The following is a 22,515-nucleotide window of genomic DNA, read 5'->3' as shown; positions in this document are numbered from 1 at the left end:
CCCTAGCAAATTCACACAAACAGTAACTCCCTCTCATTAAACACTGTTTCACTTTGTCAGAAGACATTACAACACATATGTTGCAGTCTTCTGCTTATGGATGGATGGATGGATGGATGTTGCAGTGTAGTCGAAATGTATTACTTTAAGTGCAGTCACCTGGAACATCTTTCCACGTCAAAAAACCAATTCTAATGCATTAATAGAAGAGCATAAGAGGTGAATACAAAATATCAGCGCTACAATATATTGATTCACCACACTGACAGGGCCTTGCCTGAATTCTTAATAGCTAGGCTGAATTCACTATATAGTACAGCCCACACTGATGGACAACACTCGACCCTGGCTTCTGACTGAGCAATAATAACTCAAATTCCAGATGTCAATCAAAAACCACATTATTATCCAAGGCTCAGTGCTTTCTTTTTTCCCCCAGCAAGGAAAATAAGTTTTCATGTAGTTCATCAGTAGTGTCAAAGCCTCAGTTGTCAGCAGCGTGAATTTAATCCAAGTCCATAGCATTTCTGGAACTGGTCAACCTAGTGTCAGCTCAAAGTGACTGACTCATCTCTCTCCTGCCCTGCAGGTCATGTGTCTCAATTCTTTCCTGAATGTTGCTGGATATGCCTGACTCTGTAAAGAGTAGAATAACAAGCGGGAGCAGCTCAGGAAACACTTGTCAAAATGTAAAAATGTGCAGGGTCTGGTGACAGTGAGTGAGTGCCTAGAGAGGTGACGGCATGTCCAGCTAGACATTTGTTAAAATGAGAGAATTTTGATTCATTTCTTTTCTAGGGTTGCCACAGTGTTAGATTTTCCGATTTAGGATATGAAATGTTCTGGTCAACAAATCAATAAATGTGTTTTACAGTGTTTTATGGATTGGGAAACAGGGCCAGTGTGAACTGTAAGTGCAGGAGGACTGTTGGCTACAACCGGCATACTTTTTTTTTCTGCACTATAAGCCGCACTTAAAATCCTTTAATTTTCTCAAAAATCGACAGCGTTGATGCTTTATCAGGTGTAACTATTAAGTTCAACATCCAAGCATCCATGAAAAGAAAATTTATTAAATTTAACGGAGTTAGAAGTTAGCTCACTAGCTCACCTAAACATGATATACATGACTAAGAGATTTCTGAAAAAATTTAAATGTACAGCTCTGCCGTCCCTTTCGACATAAATGAAGACAGAAAACTAAACAGCAGTGACATTTATAGGGTTACTGAAGCTTGGCTAGCTGGTATAAAATGATATGCTAGCGACACAGCTATGTTAGCATAACATAAACACAGTGAAGCTAGAGGATGAAGGCTAACTTTTTTTCACTCATAAAAGTTAATGTGAGGGTTCCCGAGGGTTAGGGACAAATGCAATCGCATGGCGGGATGCTGTAAACGGACCAAACTTCAATCAGGAGAACAACTGAGGTAATCCATCCACAATACAAAGGTTAGTCATTAATATGCTGCAACAACATGGGAATAGAGCAGCTGCAAGAGAATTCAGCATTTATGAATCAATGTGGATTGGAGGAAGCAAGAAAAATGAGTTGACTTATCTGACTGTTTTGTTTCGCTTAATGCGCCTTATAATCCGGTGCGCCTTATGGTCCGAAAAATACAGTATATTAAGTAAGTGAAAGCTAGCACTAATAACATTAAAATATATTAAAAGGTAAGACTGTAAAAGCACTTAGTTAAAGATGCTTAGTTAAACCAGCCTGTGCAAATTTCATTCAATTTGTATAAAAAAATATAACAACAGAAGTCTTGAGTGTTCAAACTTTTTGATAAGCTTCAGCTCAGAGCGCTTGGAAAGCAGATAGTAGAGGATAAGAGCAGACACGAAACTGGTAATTAAGTTAAGAATCAAGCCCTTAACAGCTTGCCTGTATCCAGTACTTCACTCAACAGTGTAACAGCCAAACTGCACCTGTGTGAGTTCATTGTGGGAAGCGAGTCTCTGAGTGTGTGAGAGAAGCAGCTGCAGCAACAGAAGAGTGAATGCCATTAGCAGTAGTTACTTTAATCAGCCGTAAAGTGTGCGGATAAGCAGAGTAGTTACCGAGAGGGAAGAAAGAGTGATAAACTTTTTAAAACTAAAACTCATCACCAGTATAATGTGACATCTGTAATTCTGACTCGAGGTGATTATAACAGTGAATATTTTGTCATCTGAGTGAACTCAGAGCCATGCTTTATAAGTTCTTTCTTACCACCAAGTTGATTCGAACAGTGACAACCAGTTTTAGCCAGGAGGGGAACTTGGCAATGATTTTTGTGACGAAGGATGCAATGGTGTCTCCATAGTCTGGTTTGTGGAACTCCGCTTCATTCAGCCCGTCTATTAAGATTATGTAATCTTCCTCTGGAATCCTTCGCTCTGCAAAGACATTTACAAATAAACTAAATATTAAAATACTATGAAATGAGATTAGTGGTCTCATACACGATGAAAATGAAATAGTGCAATATACAACTACAGTGTTTTACCTTTCCGAAGGTTGGCCAACGGTTCCAGGACTCCTCTCCGGAAAGCAGCCATGGGGTATTGGACACAGGAGCGCAGACTGAGCATGCTCTGGAGGTGGGGCTCTTTCAACAACAGCTCCCGGTACGCACTCAGTTGATGAGCTCTGCACAGAAGGGCTGCGATGCTGTGCACAAATTCTGGGACCAAGCAAGTGTACGTGTTATCTGCCTGGCAATAATGATAAGCCACCACCTGGAAGACAAAAGGAACGAGAACAAACGCGAGTGAAGCCATTGCTTTTTGAGAATCAGGAAGAATTAAAAATATGATTCACTGACTGATGGGTACATTTGATAACTTTAAAGCGTTTACAAACACCAACATCTCTGGTGACTGAAAAACTACCATGACAAAGTAAGTAAGTGAGGCTTTTGATACCAACAAGCCTCCATAAAACTACATATTATCTCTACAATGTCAAAGACATGATTTTATCCTTTCATTATTTCACACAGAAGGGATGATGAAGAGATTGGGCAACGGATGAAAAGCTATAAAAAGAAGTGAGTAGATCCCAGGTGGATATCTAAAGGTAGAATCTTCTGTACCTGAGCAGGTTTCCGCAGCATTCAAAGGAGGTCTGATTTAAAAGGAAAATGTAGGGACAGAGGTGGAGAAGAAGGAAGATGACTGTACTAATTACAGTCCAACCTGGAGGAGCTGACACACTTCCAGGCCCACAGGAGGAGGAGCAGGTGATCGGTTCCTCTGACGGCTCAACCTCAGCTGTTGCTGTTTAGTTCTCCACAGAAAACCGATGACCAGCTTCTAGAAAAATGACTAAAGCCTCAAGATATGAGACTTTTTTTTTTAACATTTAGCATCAATAAATGTTTTGGACCCAAACTTCTCCCCACAGCACAGATCTAAATGCATATTTATGGTTCTTTCTTTTTCAAATAATAACATATAACTCACATGCCAATAAAGGCACAATTAAAGCTAGCGCAAATTAGAAAAGAGGGAGGTAAGATTTTAAAAATTATAGCTGAACTCCCTGGATGTATATAACCCATCTTTAGTAAGGAAAACATGTGACATCCAGTCAGAAGATGGACCAACTGAAACAATAACACAACCACTGATTCACATCTTCTCCAGAAACTGTCAAAAATCACGACCACCAGAATTTTTCTCTGATGTTATGCTTTACCCTAAAAGCAGCAAACGTCTGAGAGAAGTCCGAACACTCCTTTCTGTCATTTTTGCGTCACGCGTTTTTTGAGCTTCATCACAAATGTGACATAACAAAGAGGGAAACTGATATATTGAATGCCTATTATTGTACAAAGTCAAGTAACCTGCTGTGTGCATGAACACAACTCTTAATAAGCCCCCTACTGCAGTGATGATTTAATTTAGCATACAAGTCACGCAGACTCATCAATGAGCAATACGAATCTCGACACACGATGATGCAAGGCTCTGCAGTCAAACCTCGGTAGCTCATCTGCTGGCAAAACAATAAATGCATTTTCAGAAATGTTACCTAAAGGCACGTCTCGATAATAAGAATAAAGCAGAAAGGGTAGTAGCCTCAGTGCTCCTGTTATGAGACCACTTTTAAATCAATGATTAAAAAAGCACTGGCAGAATCTGACAGAAGCTGCTCAGCGTTGCATCACACATCACAGGAACAGAGCCCCTGTGAAGGCGCCTATTGGAAACACTTTTCACCATAATTGGCTCAAGAGATACTGCTTGAGTTTCACAGACATTTACATGAAGCTCACTGCATTACCCTAGCTGTCTGGTGCATGAACTGTCCCCTTTGACAGGGTCACTAATTAGGAGGCCTCCCTGACAGGATAAGAGTATTAAATTCTAAAGGTGTTAGAAGGACAACAGGTTGTAATCAGTACCATTAAACGCAGCAGAATCAGTAGGAGACGTCACATCCACTGAGAAAGTCCTTCACAAAGCTGCCACCTATTAAATTACCTTACAACCTACCATCACAGCACTATTCAAACTCAACTGACTACAACAGTGGATCACAAATCTTCTCTGAATCCCGGTGGCCCCCAATCATCTTTATTAGACCTGCTACAAGGCAATAGCAGTGCCAAAGTCATCAAATGGTGCTTTTAGCAAGCAGTATTTCCAAAATGTAGTGAACGTGCACCTGCTATGTGACTGAACCCTCAGCAACACAAGAAGAGGTGGTGCGAGTAAAGATGCGGGAGTGAAAAATCGACAGAGAAATTTCAGTGGAAACAGAGCGAACAATTCCAAAACTAAAATAAAAGAGTCATAGGCAAAAACCGCACACTGCTTAGTCGGCGTGCATCGAGAGAGGAACATTTTAAAGTGAAACATCGAGGACTTGTCTGTCCACTTCACAAGTCTGAAAGAGAAAGATGTGCAGAAATATGCTCAGTGTCTGGTATGCATGTTTGGGGGGGGGGGGGGGGGGGCGGGGTTCGGTCACAGACAAGTGGTTAACAATGTTACTGACGGTGTGGGGGAGTAACAGAACACATGTAAAGCTGTTACCGTGCAGTACTTTATATCTTGTGAAAAATGTTGACAAGCTTATACAAGAAAACACTTAATCTTCTGCTCAACAGCGCTGACACGTAAACTTCCCAGAGAGGCAGTATTTAGACTTTATTTTGCGATCCTTGTAACGCCAGAAAAATCAACAGATGGAATATTCATCTGTCAAAAAAGTAAGCACTGTCCTCAGTAGTCAGTGTTGCTCCGCTTCATGGAATTTTGAGGATCCTTATCATGTTCAAACATCCCAGTTCAACACTTGAACAGGCGGCCTTACAATATATTTAAGCACCTATTTGAAGTTGACACAGGAGCCCTCATCTGGGACTCTCCTCAGCTCTTACTGGAACAGTGGCGCGGCTGCCCCTCTGTTGGTCTTCCATGGTCTCTTGTGTTCTGGGGGCCTCTGGATGTCTGGAGTTTTGATCTCCTCCATACCCGCTTCACACCCTGGAGGATGGGGCTGTGGCCCCCCCACACTCCCTAGCAGATCATTACATGGAGAAACCTTTGGAATGCAAGCATGCTGATCCACACAGGTATGCACACATGGGTATTCACAGACGCGGACTAAAGCTTTCTTGGCTGCTGCCTCAAAGCACACTGTGCGCTGTCTATCTTGCGTGCTGCACAATATCGTTTATTACTTAGTAAATACTGATATCTATGACTAGCTAGTTTATTGTGATGGTGCTTTGTTTTCTCTATTATTATGTTGCTCTTTGTTGTTTGCTGTCTCCTCTGTTTGTTTGTTTGTTTGTTTGTTTGTTTTTTCTCCATACAGGTGACCCAGGAGTTTTTTTTGTTTTTTTTTTGTCTCTCTTCCCCCCCCTTCTCACCGTCTCTTCTCCCCTTGGGTTTTCTTTCTTTCTCTCCCCCTCTCTCTCTCATTCATTCCCCCTGTCCTATTTATTAAAAAAAAAAAAAAAAAAAAAAATGACAAAGGATGAACTGAAGCTCTGCCATCACGTAATGTCGCATACTGCTGTTTCTGATGTCATTTAAAAAGAAAAAAAAAAAAAAAAAAAAAAAAAAAAAAAGAAGTTGACACAGGAACGGATACCAACCAGTAATTAAGCAGTAGTAGTGCCATACATGTCGGTATAACTGATAGCCGCCTAGATAAATGGTGTTGCTATTTGAAACGTGTGTTGATGTTTGTAAATTCCTAAATGACGTCTAATATTGATGAAGCTGGCTCTGTTTGACGTTGGTGTGTGTTTACATTCTGTGCTCTCAGGTCATGGCTGACAGGGCTCGCTGTGGGTTGTTGCTCCCTGAGGAGGTTCTAATCACTGACTAGTAAACTGCAACCTACCCTTATTGTTATGTATAATTTTATGCATCATTCAACAGAATATATCACAATTATCTGTGGTCACTATTAAAGAGGAGTTTTCAGAAGTCAGACTGAAGCTGTTGTAGAAGTACTTGGTAAAACCTGAGATGCTTTTTGGTCGATTTTCCTTCTTTTTCCTTTTTTTTTTTTTTTTTTTTTTTAAAAAGAAAGGAAGAAACAACAAATCCATCCATCAAAAACAAAAAATAATCTACTCACTGTTGAAAATTGTTAAAATTACTTTTTTTGATCCAGTGCACACACCAAACATTTTTTCCCTGAGTAAACACCACCATAACTAGTGCAATCTTTTTTCAGCTTCTTTGATTCCTGCTTCTTTGTTACTGTGAGCTCTCTTAGATGTTGAAAGGCGCACCTTTGCAGCCAGGCGTTTGACAGCCTCCTCCCTGTGCCGCTGCATCTCGGGAGTTCCTGGGCAACTGCTGGTCCTCAGTGTGTTGGCAGCACTGGATGGTGGAGTGGGCTGTGGAGGCTGGCTGAGAGGAAGTTCTGTGCTTTGTCCTGGGCCAGCTGGAAGACATGCACATGGTCACCAATATATAAAGTTATTACATTAATATAAACTAACATCTCTCTATATATGTATATGCTAGCATTAATAACATTAGTTGTGTGTGAGGGCATTCTTTTGTAAGGTAAATGTAATATTAGTCAACTTGATTTTATATTGCCAACGAATATATAATTACTTCCCTCCCACACTTTGCAAGCTAATGTTGAAATGAAATTATAATAACATTAGCTAAACACGAGCAGTTAATGTAGTGCTCACATCCAAAGGCAAATACTAAAACTAATTACTTTTCGGGGAGGCGCTGGGACTGTTGGAGGCGATCTGACGCATGCGTCCTCCATGGCAGCTCAGCGCCACAAGTCGGGAGATGATGGCCGTCTTCCCATACCCCACGCTGCCCACCACCACAGCACCGTGGTTCTCTGTGGACTCGCCGGCCTTCAGGACATCTTCCAGATGCTGAAAGAGCCAATCTCGGCCCACAAACACAGAATCTGTGGTGATGCTGGGAACCTCGAACAGCAAAGGTTTGAGCATGATGTCCACGGGTTTGTAGGGAGCAAAACGCGCTGAAGGAAACGGGAAAAGAAATGAAACAGATTAAAATTGTTTACACTACTTCTATTTTTTTCCCCCATGTCTCCGGGAAGTTAACAAATGATTACTTCTTTTAAATGCTGGAAACTTTACTGTAATAAATCGTTTTCCGTTGCAGTTAACCTACAAACATGCTTTGAGCATCTCCCGCATTCTTCTTCCCAGAAGGAGCCACATACATGAAAAACCCTGAACACTGTAGAGGATACATTTTCAATTAAGTGGAATCAGAGTGAAGACCTGAAAGAGGACTCTTATCTGGTCTACTTCAGCACTAATTAGATCTCATAACACTTGTTAACTAACATCACTAAATGACTGCTACCTTTAGTGCTAATGCACCTTTCAACATTACAACTATCACTGCTGTTAGCTGCTAGTGTTTTCACCTTGCGAGTTTGCCTGTGTTCACAAAAGCCTATTGTAATTGGAGGGGCAGTTGAGAGTGTTTATATTGGCAGGTGTAGGTCTGTTTATGTTTCTAGTGCCCTACAATGAAACCAAAAAGCGAACGAGCTGGTTCTGAGACACTTGAAATGATCACCACCTTCTACTATACCAGCAAAATAAGTACAGTGCTTGAAAAACTCTAACTTGAGCAAAAGGAGTATCGACGGGAACTAGAAAAAGAGTTATCTTTTATTAACCTCTCTTTATTGGATCCCCTTAGATTTCAAATCCATCTTCTTGAATATAAAGCCCCTAATGACCATGACTTGCTTTTTCAGTATCCTAAGCCGGAATGACAAGCAGAGGCTAAAGCTGCTTCGCTCCTGTGGAACCAGCTGGCTGTTTAGGGTTGGGAGCCAAACCCAATCTCTAATTTTAAGATTAGCCTCAAAACCTTTCATAGATTTATAGTTAAAGCTCGCTCAGCTAACGTCTGAATCACCCCTTACTTATTATGCTGCGACAGGCCTTTGCTTTCAGGAGGCCTCACATGGTGCACCGACATCCTCACCTCTTCTCCATTTCATTGTTCATGCATGTCAGTTTGTGTATTCTCTCTCCCACAGTTGAAGCTTTTCTCCTTCTCATCTTTTTTCCCCCCTTTCTTTTCACTCTCCTCTCATGGCAATCAAACGAGTGCTGCTCATCCCGAGTCTAGTTCTGTCGGAGGGTTCGCCCAGTCAAAAAGGAAGTCACTAAATGTTGCTCAAATCAGAACTGTAAGGTCCTCAGCGTACTAGGTTGAGTTTCCTAAGATGGCACATGTTGGGATTTTTGCAATATATGAATACAACTGCAATGAACTGCACTGAAATGTTGACCTACTGTTGCAAAATTTAGGTAAAGGTGGTGCCATCACACCCAAATCTGAAAAACAAATACCATAAATCATATAGATAGGGCTGGATCAGCTGACCCTGAATCCTCCCTTAGGTATGCTGCAATAGGTGTAGGCTGCTGGGGGATTCCCATGATGCATTGAATATTTCTTCTTCAGTCACCTTTCTCCCTCAAGATGTGTTAATAGACCTCTCTGCACTGAATCATACTTGTTATTAATCTCTGGCTCTCTTCAACAGCATGTATGTTATCCTGTCTTCCTTCTCTCTCTCCAACCGGTTGCTACAGATGGCCGCCCCTCCCTGAGCCTGGTTCTGCCAGAGGTTTGTTCCTGATAAAAGGGAGTTTTTCCTTCCCACTATTTCCAAAGTGCTTGCTCATAGAGGGTCATATGATTGTTGGGTTTTCATCTGTATGCGTTATTGTAGGGTCTACCTTACAGTACAAAGTGCCTTGATGCGACTGTTGTTGTGATTTGGCGCTGCATAAATAATACTGAATTGAGTTGAACTGAATCTCCCATAAAATTTATAGAAAAGAATCCAATTGTTTAAGATTGTTGCGTATGTACGAATTCATGTAGAAAAAACCTGCTCAGAACCACTGACCATATGCTTATGTATCAGCTTCATGTTTGAGACTGAGTGAAAATGAAAGAGGACATTTTCAAAAGGAAGACTAAATAGTCTGAGTATATATCCAGTGATGACTTATTCAGTAATTCATGTTCCCATGAAATATTTAATCTGCAGGATCTCTCAGAGGATTCAAAACACATAACCAAGATAAAAGTTAGCTGGGAAAAAAGGCATGATTTAAAAGCCAAAAAAAGGCTTTTGAGGATAATGTTAATACCCATAAGTGCTGCATTGTTTACATTGCAGTGTTCAAGTATTTGCACAGTTTTGTTGTTGGCTCTGCACTCAGACGTGGTACTTTGGAAACTTCAGAACTACCGTTGGCTGCCTATTAACTTCAGGGTTTTTCAGAGTCATACCACATAACATTATCCTATGTACTGCGATATTTTACATGTTTATTTTACAAATATCTCCCCTGAGTGCCTACAGCAGTAGTATGAATAGCCCAGTCACCTTTAGCGTCCTGAGGGGGCCTTCCTCCTGTATTATGCCAGGGTAGGCGAATGGATGTCCGGAGGGGGGTATTGCGCTTTTCATCAAGAAAGCTCAGGTCTTCAAGCTTTGTGGAACTGGTGGCTGTAGACAAGAGAGAAGACATACACACACACACACAAAGAGTGAAGCTGACAGTCTAGTACCTCCCGAGTACATTTGTCATCACAACTATAAAGAGAAAGACAGAAACACACACTAGAGTAAAACCTTGTGGCACTTATGCCATGTCTGAGGGTGGATGAGTGAGGAAAGAACAAAGCCAGTGCGCTCTGACATTTGCAGGGGCAGTGTGAGCAGCTACCAGCATATACTGTGGCAGGAAGAATAGCAGTATTCTAAAGTCAAGAGCAATATGCACCGATTCTCTTTGATTTGAGCTGACAGCTGGACACGATATAGCAATGAGAGGTCCATCCCCACAAGCACGCCTGCTAGGCTGTACGGAGAGGGCAGATTACCTTTACCTTTCATAAAACTACAACGAGTTATAGAAATGCTTCACCGCGGGTTTGGCACTCATCACTGTCAATCTACAGGACGCACAGGTGTAATCTCAGGACTTTTGTGTACTACAAACTACAATATCTGTAAGTCATTTGACGTGAAATGAAATAATAAAATTAATTAAAACCAGATCACAACTTGAGTTGTTATGGAGTTCAAATCTACTGAGATTTCATTAGGATTTAGCTTCATTTTGAAGCAGCGAGAGAACAAGTCTCAAAGCAGGCAATGATTTCCATCCCCAAACACAGGATATCTCCTGAAACTACTAGTCTACAGATTAAAACCACTTGATGAGCCAGTGATTACAACTCAGCTTTTAATTTGAAGTCTAAGACACGGTCTGTTAACATAATAAAAATGTGCATTAGTGCGGCGAGGCCTCTCCTCCAACTGCTGCTCGTTTTTCAACTATGCTATCGCCGTTGCGATCCACGCTCTCCTGGGCTTAGTGAAGAGCAGAATCAAAGCCTCTCTTCTTCTTCTTTATCAATATCAGCTGGGAAAGACTGTCACTAACGCTCACTTCACTCCCTCACTCGGTCGCTAACTTACTCTCCGGAATGTCCCGCTAATTAAAACCGGTCTGCTGGCAAAGGGAACTGAGGAAGCTGCCATCAACGCAACTTTGACTGGAACAGGAGAAGGGCCTGATGTTACTTTTACTGCAGTGCATTGTGCATACACAAACATCTACACTGGATAAAGCTTAAGGAATTGCAAACAAAGAGAAAAGAAAACAATAAAAGCAAACGCGCATGACCTGGAAGACCTTTTGCTGTAAAGCAAATGCCACTTTTCATCAGCTACAACTACTTACATCTAAGACCAAAGCAAGGAAGGATGGTGGGAATTCTCAAAGCCCTCTCTATCTCCCCAGTGACAAGATACTTGGGCAGGCATACAGTCAAGTAGGCAGGGTGTAAACTCACAGCTAAATCTCTGGAGAGTGTTCCCAGTGGACGAGGGCACAAAAGCGATTCCTCCACCCCGGTGCTCCCATGCCGGCACTCTGGGAGCCGAGCCGAGTGCTTGGCTGCTTCCTCTCTAGTGTTCAGTCAGTCACAGCACCCACAGCATTAGGCACTTGCTAAATGAACGCGCTGCCTTCCAACAGAGCATCACCCTCTCTACAATTTTAACACGTATGCGTACATCATCTCTGTCCACATGCTGCACGTACACACACACACATAAATAACTCGGTATGCAAGCAGCAGAGGGGGAAATTGAGAATATTAGAGGAAATATAAACGGAAAACCAAGAGATTCACTTCGCAGTGGTTGATTAAAGTTTGTTATCCAACGGCTGCAGTATTAATCAACAATCCAGACTGCACAGAGATGGGGTTAAAAGAGGGGAATGTGGAAAAAAATGAAGGCGAAAAAGCAGCAGACTCATAAATGAGTGCAACAAAGAGTATCACGTGGATTTTGTGGGAGGTATGGACAAGACTCAAAAGAGAATAAAGAGAAAAATCAGCTTTATGCAACAAATCGCCACTAAATCCTCATGCTGACATAGGAGGGCCGCAAGATGTCAGTCTATTTTCCCCCCTTCCTTCTTTGTTTTGCATGGAATAAAAGAAATAGCACAGTAGAGCTTTATTCAACAGACACGTAATACCGAATTTGACTTGCTAAAGGAGCTGCATAGCTGCATAGACTCCTTGATTCACGTCCGTGGAAGACAGCGCACCCAGCACCATAACTACATTTCTCTTTTGTTGAGTCGTTATCAACATTTTTTCCCAAGGCCAAGATTTCCCACACGATTCCTCCTCATCCCTCAAATCCTCCCCTTCATTTCTTCTCCTCTTTTTACTCCCGAGTTCCCTCCTATTCTTCCTCACCTCTACTCATTGATAAAACATACATATGATACCTTGAAGTCTGCACTTGCAGTCACTTTGAAGCTGCACAAATGTGTCAAGACTGTATTCTGATGAAAATGGGATTCTTTTTTCCTCGGGCAGATCTGCCCTTTGAAAACCCCCTGTTCTGTGTTTCCCATGACAGAACAGAGAAGAGGACTGAGCTCCTTTGCTCTAACCACCCCCACCCTCCCTCCCCAACTTGACTCCCTCTCGCCTCCTTACAAGGTGAATCTACTAAAGAGGAGAAGGGAGTCAAATACTCCCTTCACATATCTTCCTGTTTTTATAGTAGCCAGTTACACTTTACCCATTTTGTGATTTTGTATGAATAAATCAGTTCTTGGCTGTTCTCGGCTTATAGCCAATGCAAATACCCATTTTCCTTTTATTTGGTTTGATTTTGCTGGTATAAACACGCCTTAATAGCTTTTCATGACGAACGTTTGAACATTCAGACACAAATGAGAAAATCTGATCCCTCATATCGATAAACGTTGTTTTATTTGCAAAGAGGCTGATATCAGCACGCACTGATGTTTGGTCCATTTGTCTGCCTATTACTCCTAAGACCCGAACTCTTCCACGGCATGCATTTTTAATTTCTCTTTGATATTTGGTCACATTGGGGCCCGATGAATGTAAAAACAAAGAATTACCAGATTTTCTTTTTAACCTTATTTTTGTTTTTTTTGAAAAATAAGAGCCACATATGAGGATATTAGTTTAAAATTTTGAGAGAACAGTAGCAGTATAATGTCCTCATAAGTGGATATCAGGCCCTTGTAGAGCAGAATTGAGTATTTTGGTCTAAATAACCCAAAATGTGATGTGGTAAATATTAAGGGATAATTATTATTGTAATAATTGCATAGCCTTATGCTAAGATCAACAACATTTACTTTAAAAAAAACAAACCACCACTGTAACTGCTCCATAAGCTATTTCATATATATAAATGCCTCTGTGGTTAGCTAACGCTCTGTTCCTTTTAAGATTGGGCATTTGATAAGCCCTAATCTGTCAATGGAGTGCCGAGCACAATTTTAAAAGGGGCTTTCAAACGGATTGATCTGTAACAGATTTTATTTTTCTCCTGCTGTGACAGCTGGACCAAACAATTCTCTGAAAAAAGGGCACGTTAGAAGATGTCTCTGTGACCTTTTCATGCTCGAGAAAATGAATGGGCTTTCTTTCCTCTTTTTGTTTTCATTTTAAACTCTGCACTAAACAGATCAATATATACATGAAGCCAGAAGCAGAAGTGACTCCCGTGTCTACCTGGAGACATCGCACACACTGTTGGCATGTCTTTAAACATGATCACACAGCCTAAAACAATACAATAGACCACATGGTCTCAGAAACTACCGGGAAAGACAGCAAATGAGAGCAAATGAGATAAATCAGTGTGAGATTATTAAATTTAAGGGCTACGCCACTTTATGAGTTTGTAATTACTGTGTGACCTTTGCAAACATCTTTAAATCATAGGTTGTATTTATGTGGAAAAGGTTAAGATGATTTTAGTCGTTCTAATAAAACACAAAAGCATTCAGATGTTACCTCATCAGTGTTTTAGTAGACAAACAACATATCCTCGAATTTGCCTGTCAGCAGTCCACAGTCTTGGCTCCGTTATCATTCGTGAAGAGAGCCCGGCGCACGAGCTTTGCCAGAGGAATGTATGACTTTGGAGTACAAGCGAGCAATGAGTGCGCCATACCTGACTTTGTCTCAAACTACAAAGCTCTGCTGAATAGCTAAACACCACACAAGCATTGTAGCACCATTCCTCCGCCACGGTGACCCTCACTCAAATCTCCCTGTCTGAGAAACCCAACCACAAGCAGCTCAGGCTAAGATTTCAAAACCATGGAATTCCAGTGGCCAACACTAATATGGCCCTTTGACTCTGTAAGCCTTTATAGAGGAAAAAAGAAAAAAGCTCAACTCCAATTACTCAAAATTAGGATTCTTATAAACTGAGTATATCACCTCAGAGAGGAGGTGAAATTCCATCAACAACTCTAGTTTATACAGAAGATCTTACAATAGAGGCGACAGATAGATGTAAATAGTGGATTGCAAATAATAAAACAAAGAAAACACCAGAGCATAGAGTTAATTTACAAGTGCTTATTACTAATCCTGATGCTGAAATTTGACATCAAGTTTAATTTACCACAGCACTGCTTTTTGGTTTGATGGAACTATTTGGGGGAAACAGGGCAGACTGGCTTCACTTTCACAGAAACTGATATAGAGAAGTTCACAAAGCACCTGGAAGCCCGGGAAAAAGCTGTTCCCATTTATTTCAGGCTCTTAGTGCATCTTACACCCAATGGACCTGCCACGTTTGTTAGATTTCATGAACAGCTGTTGTAAACATGATTACACGTAGATTATTTCACGTATTAGATCTTTAAATGCAATATTTCGATGCCAGATGAAAATCAGTAACAATTTTAACAACCTTTTAAATCTGCCTCAGCAGCAGTTTCCTTTAGGAGGTGGACAGTAATATACAATCCCTAATATAAAGCTCTGCTAAAGACAAATCTAAATGAATTCATGTTGTTCTTGTAACATTTGTGCAATTTGTCACAGGACATGTTGGCACCAAAAAGTGGCGCTCCCACCAAAACCTAGGGACACCCACGCTACATGCAACATCAAGGCAGTGCAAACGACAGTTCTCAGCAATATGCAGACATTCCTTCTACATAATTACGGAGACTTCAAGAGGCCCAGCAATGCATCTGTTGATCGGCATCAGACAGATGGCCAAAATACACTCTGACACTAAGAAAGTGTGACCTTTGTCCAACAACAAGCCATTTTACAAACAACTGTCTGGTGAGTCTTGATTTCTGCTGTGACACTTGAATGCTTAAGGTGAGAATTTAGCTTAAACAACATGAAAGCATTGATCCATTCTTGGTGGTGTTTCTCTGCACTTTTTAGCCTGTTAGTACCAACTGAACATGGTTTTAAATGCCACAGGCCACCTGGGTATTGTTGCTAACCATGTCGATCCCTTGTGTCCAAAGTGTACTCATCTTCTGTCTATAAAAACGAGTTTACAGTACTCACTCTACCTCCACAGTCACCAGATCTCAATCCAATAGAGCACCTTTGGGATGTAGTGAAACAGGAGATTCACATCATGGATGAGCAGCAACTATATCATGCCATAATTTCAATCACTCTGAGGAATGTTTCCAGCACCTTGTCTTTTTGGTGGAGATAAGATAAGAGAGATAAGATAAGATAGAACTTTATTAATCCCTCGGGTGGGTTCCTCTGGGAAATTCCACTTCCAAAAAAAGCACAGCAACGACCGAAGTTACAGTTACAGAACTGTTATATATATATATATACACACACACATATAAATACAGAGACAAATATAAATAAAATATACAAAGGGGATAAATAGAATAAATAGGAATAAAAAATAAAAATACAAGTGAATTGCACATTTCAAGTATTGAGTCTATTGCACTGTTGACTATTTACAAAAAGTATTGCACAAGGTATTGTACAGTGAGGTGCAGAGGCACTACAGCTTAGTTGTTGATAATCATAAGATAAAATTAAAAACTAATAGCAATACTGTAGCATGAAGCAATTATGCCCTAAATGAACTCATGATTATTTGTTTGCTTCTGCCTTTAATCTCTGTGCTCCTATTTAATATCTATCAATAAAATAAAGAGAAATTTATAGATTAACCAGACAGCTCATTATCTCAGATGCTGTTTCACAAACACAGGACAAACAATAGTCACCAAGGTTCTGGCACAGAATGAATGCACTAATGATGAATACATATTATGTTTCGCCGTGGTAGCTTCTTTTCTCTCATTGCTTCTTTAGACTCGTTACTTTTTGGGGGTTTTTACCGAATACAATTTCCTTGAACAGAAGTGCCGTCTCTGCTATGCTGTGACCCCAAGAAAGATTTTACACTGTGTGACGAAACCCTGGGAGAGAGCATCAAGGACGCGATGAGACAACTTCATTTATGGCCTGAACCAATCTAAGGTGCGTGTTCTGCCGGTCTCAGAGGGCAACACTGCATAACTATGACATCAGCCCATAAACTCTGGGAGGACAGACAGACACAAGCACACCGGTGCTCACACGCAAACCAACACACATAAACAGCCAAACATTTTCTGGTCTGTTAAGCTTTATGAGCCACTGTGCGCCTGGACCGTCCAGGTTTATGTCACACACAATAATGATGAGATGTAAAAATGGTACGGACTCTTGGAACAATAGAATCATCAGGGAACAACACATCCAACTGTGGGCTGCAGAAAATATCAAAGCAGTGGCCACTGTGTAAAATACATGCGCAAGCTATGAGCTATGGTATGCAAGGAAATATCAGTACCGTGAGCCTACCATGTACTACTCCTTACTTCTTCTATAGCTTGTCCTCATCCCATCTTACTCCATTACTGCCTTCACAAGTTAAATTGCTTACCTGCTTCTAATTGTAAGGGCCTAGAGTGGACATTACACAGTTGCATTTCTCTGGTATGTTGAATAGGAACTGGGACTAGATTTTATCAAAGAGAGAAAACAGTCTAGAAGTAGACACACGGGAACTGTTACTATATTTCATCAAGAATAAACCCAAGGGAGGCAGGAGTCAAGTATCTGAACTTCAAAACATTGGCAGCTGCTACATACAGACTAAAGAGGTAAAGCAAAACAACATATTCAAGGAAGATTCTAGAGGAAAAAGTCTCATGAGGTCTTTTAAACTTTGAGTCGTCTCTGTCTAGGCCAGGTGTTTGACCTGAGTCACTCATGTTTTTATGCTTCTTTTCACAGCTCAGCCCAGGTTGCCCCTGCTGTGATTTTCCCTCACTGGCAGAATTGTCTGCTTTCAAAATTCAATGTAACAAACATTTCATCTGTGCTCTAAACTGTTTGTCTTTTCTTCTCTTTCTGTTTGCTCCTTTGAGTTGGACTCTAATGTAGTCTCACTCTTTTGTTTCTACAGCCTTACAGTTAACATACCACTCTGGTCCGTCAACGTTTATTCAAGTGTACATTCATTCTATCAACAAGCATGGGCAGCCCTGCTAATTATGGAGTAAAATCATTAGCATAAGCTTGCATTAACATTTGAGCCATAAAATATACTCCTGATTAGTTCAAGATTCACTTACGTGTCAAAATACAGATGCACCGAGTCTATGTCCATGCGGAACATGTACACGGCGGTGCAGGCAAATAGTCGCAATCAAACTTACAGCTACATGCTAATATGTTGCTAGTGTGAAGTATGTCAGGGAAAGCTGGGTATAATTCTTTGTGCCTCTTTGCAATAGCAGAGCACTTTATTTTCAACTAAGTGTGAGAAGATCTTGCAACTTACTGCAGCTTGAGGGAAAGTTTGATCATGTCTTTTGTAATAAAAAATAATATTTTGCATTTGAAAGGTAATTTTTGGGGGGGGGTCCTGCGCATCTCTAGTCAAACCTGTCCAGGGCGTACCCCACTAGGATAAACTGCAGGCAACGCCTCCAACCCTGAATGGGATAAGGAGTAAAGAAGGGAGGTGGGTGAGTGAGTGGATGATAAAAGCTGTACATGACTCATACTGTCAGCTTAGCTACAAACTGCATTTAGGCAAAATTATATATAGGAAAATGCTAAACGTACTGCTGTTTGATTCACCAAAAATAGGCCGAGGTCAAAAGCAATAAGGTATGAGGAGACCTGGGAATAGTATGGGTGAAAAGACATAAGGGAAAAGGGGGTGAAGGGGGAAATATCAACAACTGTGACAGCTGTGTGGATATGGTAAGCTGAACCACAACAGGGAGGCTCCAGGGCAGGAATGCAGAACAGATCAGCCAGACCGGAGCGTGTGCTTAGGTTTGACATGGCGAGGCAGTGGCGAGCCACACCACACAGCAGCTGTCTAATCCCAAACTTCTGCCTTGATACTCCTGTTCTGAAAAGCACAGTCCGTTCTTTGAACTATTGACTTCTTATTTCTTCTAAACCTACTACAGATGCTCTCACTCTTCGGTGTCTATCACTCGCTTGGATTAAACTGACATGCCACATGTCAGCCTCTGGCACGCCACATGTCAGCCTCTGGCACAGGTCGTATCTCACGGTTACGATCTTGACAGGCAACACAATGCAGTCACAGATGAAAAGTATACAGAGCATTTCCTGTATACTTCTTGAGCTCCAGATGTCAAGACCTCAAAAACCAAGGAGTCTTACCTGCTACAGAGTTTGGCCTCGGCATCATGAGGGAAGCTGATGTCTGTGGCGGGTACGCAATGGGTCCCTCAGGTGAGTGACTTGGAGGGTGTGGTGGCCCTGGAGCACCCGCAGATATGTTAGGGTGCTGCTGGTCTGTCCTGGATGGGGTGTCTGCAGGTGTTGCTGTGGCACTGCTGGAGTCTTCTTCGGCCACAGGAGAGCAGGTGTCCGCCCGCACGCTCTGTGCCAGGCCATGGCGACCGCTGCCTCTTAGGCTGCCATCTTTACTCCACTCCAGGCTGGAGCCGCTGCGGTCATCATTCTCTGAAGAACTAGTGATGGTGGCTGAGAGCAGATTTAAATTTAAAAAAAAAAAAAAAAAGAGAGAGAGAGAGAGAGAGAGAGAAGGGATTTTCAGCAAGTGAGGGAGGTGAAATGAGGGGAAGAGGCACAAGATATATCTGAGTAATGGTCTTTATGTGCGATGAACATTTATCCGTCTTAATCTCTAGTGAAACACCGAGCTGTAATGGAACTTTCAGCTTTGAGTGGCTTGGTGGTTTTGCTGATTGCCCTATCAACAGTTCTCAGAAGCTCATTTTATATTTACAGCGATCGTCTTCCTATACTCGTGAAACTCGGAAAGTAATATTGCACAGATTTATAGAACGTAATGTATTGTTATTGTTAAGAATCAGCGTTTGAATGATTTGGAATCATCCAGTGCAAACAGCAACTGCAACTGCAACAACTAGTCGGAGGGGAAAATGCAAAAGAGCAGGAATAACAATATAAAACCAAACATGGACATTTTTTTTTTACCCCTTCAGTTTAGACAGGTGTCTCTTCTAGAAGAAGAACTCCTTTAATCTCCCCTCGAGCCAACACAGCGACCTACCACAATCTTAAAAGCAAAGGAAAGGACTAACTCTCCATGATGACAGGCAGCTGGATACAGGAACATCAGCACTGTTAGTGGACTGGAGCCGGCCAGCCAGCTGGCCATGTTTGCATCACACACTACTAATCTGGATTTCATAATGGCGCAGCACGTTGCATCACCACTAATATTAATACAACAAACACATCTTGGACCCTGTGATTCCTGCGCTGGTTTCCTGGGCAAACATGAAGTCCTCTCATGGCAGCAGTCACGATAAACCCTGCTCGGACCACGGCATTAAAAGTCATCGTGATCTGACTGGCTAAACTACAGGACCTTGCTAAGAAGAATATGTAATTATTTATTCAAGCTTAGTGAAAATTTGAATTTTTATTTTATAAACAACTACATGCAGTCAAGTCCAGGCCCCTCGTGAAGGACCTTCTGAGGGAGCTGTTTTGTAAATGTTAAGACATTGCAAAGTCTCACTAATTCCATCAAGGAGCTTTTAATGCAAAACAAAGCCAAATTAATGTGCTTCTGAAATCAGAGTCAAAGTGAAACTTCAAAGAACAGAGAACATTAATCACAGGCATCAGTCTGACTTGTGGACGCACTGTGACTTTGTTCTTTCTTTTCCTTCCTGCACAATTTTATTAAGGAGTGTGGGTGGGATGTTGTAGACCAGTGGTACTTTACACCCCCTTCCCAAAAACACTCCACCCGCCCACTCAAGTACATAGCAGACTAGCATGCCATAGTCACCGATGTAACAATTTAATTTAACATCACTCTGCTGCAGATTTAAAAGCCCTCTGCTGCAGATACAGCTCAAGAATCTGCTGTTAGCAGTGAAGCAGCCAGTCAGTCACAGCTTCAAAGGATAGCTAAACACAGCTAATTAGACTCGAAAATTACATGCACATGGCATTTCATAGTTTGTAATGGGTGTACAATAAAGGGGTCGTAGAATTAGGGATCAAGAAAGGAAAACAAGCTGACCATAGTTATAGCACATGCTGCATTTCTGCAAAACTGTGTTCTGTCCGTTTCAAAGTTCAGGTGTTTGATAGTTGCTCATAACGTCTTCATTACTGACAGATTTTGATGCACAACTAGTGTTACTTTCTGCATGTCTGTGTGGGTCTGTGGGTTTGAGCAGCTAATGCACCCTCCCAGCAATCTGTCTGTGACCACAGCAAAGAGCTGAGAGAGACGGAGGCACCGATTTCCATTAAGAACTGGGTTTTATGCAGCATGACTTTACTTCATACCAGCTCGTTTCGCTAACTTTCCTGAAACCTGCTTACTGAAGTTAACAACCACACTTGCAGAGATGGCATTCTCTCACAAAACTCATTTTGAGTTAACTAAAGTAACGTAATTGCGTGCAACTGACAGCAACACATTTGGCACCAGTGCACATCTTATCCTGGGTGGTGTCAAAGCTGCAAGCTGGAAGATACTATATCGCAGCTTACATAAATTATTCAGCACGTTAGCAATGATATTGCTTTGGGGGGCAGAATGACTGAATCATGGTAATCATTTATGTCAACTCTGGAGTATTGGAAATCCAAATTGTTGTGTTGGATCTTGCTTTGGCATGCATTACTTTCTCCTGCATAACTATAATTTTCATCAGCAAGTCCGATATTCTTATTAGTTCAAGAATATCAGACAAATATAAGGGCAAGGGAAAAGTTTAAAATCTGGCACCCTGTCCTCTAGTCTAGGAGTGCAGTCAGGGAAAAAAAAAAAAAAAGGGGGGGGGGGGGGGGTTCAACAGTGGATAAATACAGCATCATAGAGTTACAATTTGCTATTCATTCCTCACTCAGAATGGAATCCCAGCATTTTTATAGGCACTGGAGGCTTTGTGAGTAGAAACGGCAGTTGAATTAATGCATCAATAGACTATGCCATCTTCCTGTCAGCTTGAGTAAATCCCCTGACGTCTTTTAGGGCTATTACTACAGATACAGCACAACGTCACACTGTGGCAACTGTCACCTTAACGCCGTCTCATGCCGATACAGCTCTGTCTAAACCCAATGACGTACATGGGGAAGGATGAATATAATGTGACACAGATGGTATTCGATCCCAAAAGGTTTCACACAACGAGTAGTGACTGACACTGCACAGCTGTGTTTTCTTTGTTCTAACTCATAGTGCAGATGAAGCAAGTCAGATTGCAAATTAAAATTAGAAGAGCTTCACAGGAAGTGATTAGTGATTATAAGCAATGCTGCAAAGGGGACTGGGTGTCCATGCTAAAGTGCAAACTAATAGACTACTAAGGAATCAGCAGAGCTGTTGGTATTATTAATGTTCTCATCAAACCCAGAAACCAGTGCAGGCACTGGTAAGCTACAAGTGATAAATTGGAGGCTGGTGTTACATTTTTGTCATTGCTATGAGCTGTGCTACTAGTGCATCTCGCACCAAGCTGCTCAGTCATGCAGGACACATGGTTGAAAGGGTGAGGTGGGGACTAATTTGCACAGGTCCATGCAAACTAAATGAGGAGGCAATGGTGAGGCCATATTTCTGAGCTATGCACAAAAGAAATTATTTTCACTGAAAATTTCTTTTTTAGATTTATGTAATTTGGATTAAAAGAGATGATGTGAAAAGTAACAGTTTAATCAAAGACCATTCATTTAAATGAAATTTAAGTGCCACCTACTTCCACCTCTGACCTGTGTATAGCTGCTAGATTATGAACAAAGTAAGACATTTTTAAATGCATACAGCGCAACCCTGAACTTCTGCACACATTACCCCGTAAAGAGTATTCAAATATCCTTCAAAGTCGACATTAAATGTTGTTTAATCTGTCAGATCCTTAGTACAAAGTACAAATGGACCGATCAACTGGCCAGGGATCGGAATCAGACGATATTCAACTTCTCGACATGGAGTAGTGACTGGCTGATCAGCTTCCAGTATGTCTGATTACAAGCCAGCTAGTTTCATATATGTGCACAGTGCCACAGACATATAGGCACACACACTCACAGACACACACTAACCTGTTGTTAGAGGCAAACCGCCTCACTGTGTTTCCA

General features: G+C 41.4%; 1 protein-coding gene across 1 annotated transcript; it reads right to left on the bottom strand.

The window, feature by feature from the left end:
- Nucleotides 1-2,121: 2,121 nt before the first annotated feature.
- On the bottom strand, nucleotides 2,122-19,564 carry LOC147315436 (protein TANC1-like). Its single transcript, XM_086260157.1, has 7 exons — nucleotides 19,488-19,564; nucleotides 18,577-19,019; nucleotides 9,893-10,015; nucleotides 7,199-7,480; nucleotides 6,753-6,907; nucleotides 2,499-2,730; nucleotides 2,122-2,388 (listed from the first exon to the last, which is right to left on the bottom strand). Exons 1-7 carry the CDS (start codon nucleotides 19,562-19,564, stop codon nucleotides 2,204-2,206), a joined length of 1,497 nt encoding a protein of 498 aa, XP_086116283.1. The 3' UTR covers nucleotides 2,122-2,203.
- Between the last annotated feature and the right edge of the window lie 2,951 nt (nucleotides 19,565-22,515).

Source organism: Aulonocara sp. 'chitande type north' Nkhata Bay, linkage group LG13, assembly GCF_057382095.1.
Source record: "Aulonocara sp. 'chitande type north' Nkhata Bay isolate Kocher_YH1m ecotype deep benthic linkage group LG13, A_spYH_male_GT1.1, whole genome shotgun sequence".
NCBI classification, from domain to species: Eukaryota; Metazoa; Chordata; class Actinopteri; order Cichliformes; family Cichlidae; genus Aulonocara; species Aulonocara sp. 'chitande type north' Nkhata Bay.
Note: the sequence above shows the minus strand (reverse complement) of the source record. Positions and strands in the feature narration are given on the sequence as shown.

Coding starts and splice junctions, on each gene's coding strand:
- LOC147315436 (XM_086260157.1), bottom strand. CDS start 19,564: ATGGCCAGCTGGCTGGCCGGCTCCAGTCCACTAACAGTGCTGATGTTC. Junction 7,481..9,892: donor GCCCCCTCAGGACGCTAAAG/GTGACTGGGCTA, acceptor CGTTTCCTTCAG/CGCGTTTTGCTCCCTACAAA. Junction 6,908..7,198: donor TCCCAGCGCCTCCCCGAAAA/GTAATTAGTTTT, acceptor CATGTCTTCCAG/CTGGCCCAGGACAAAGCACA.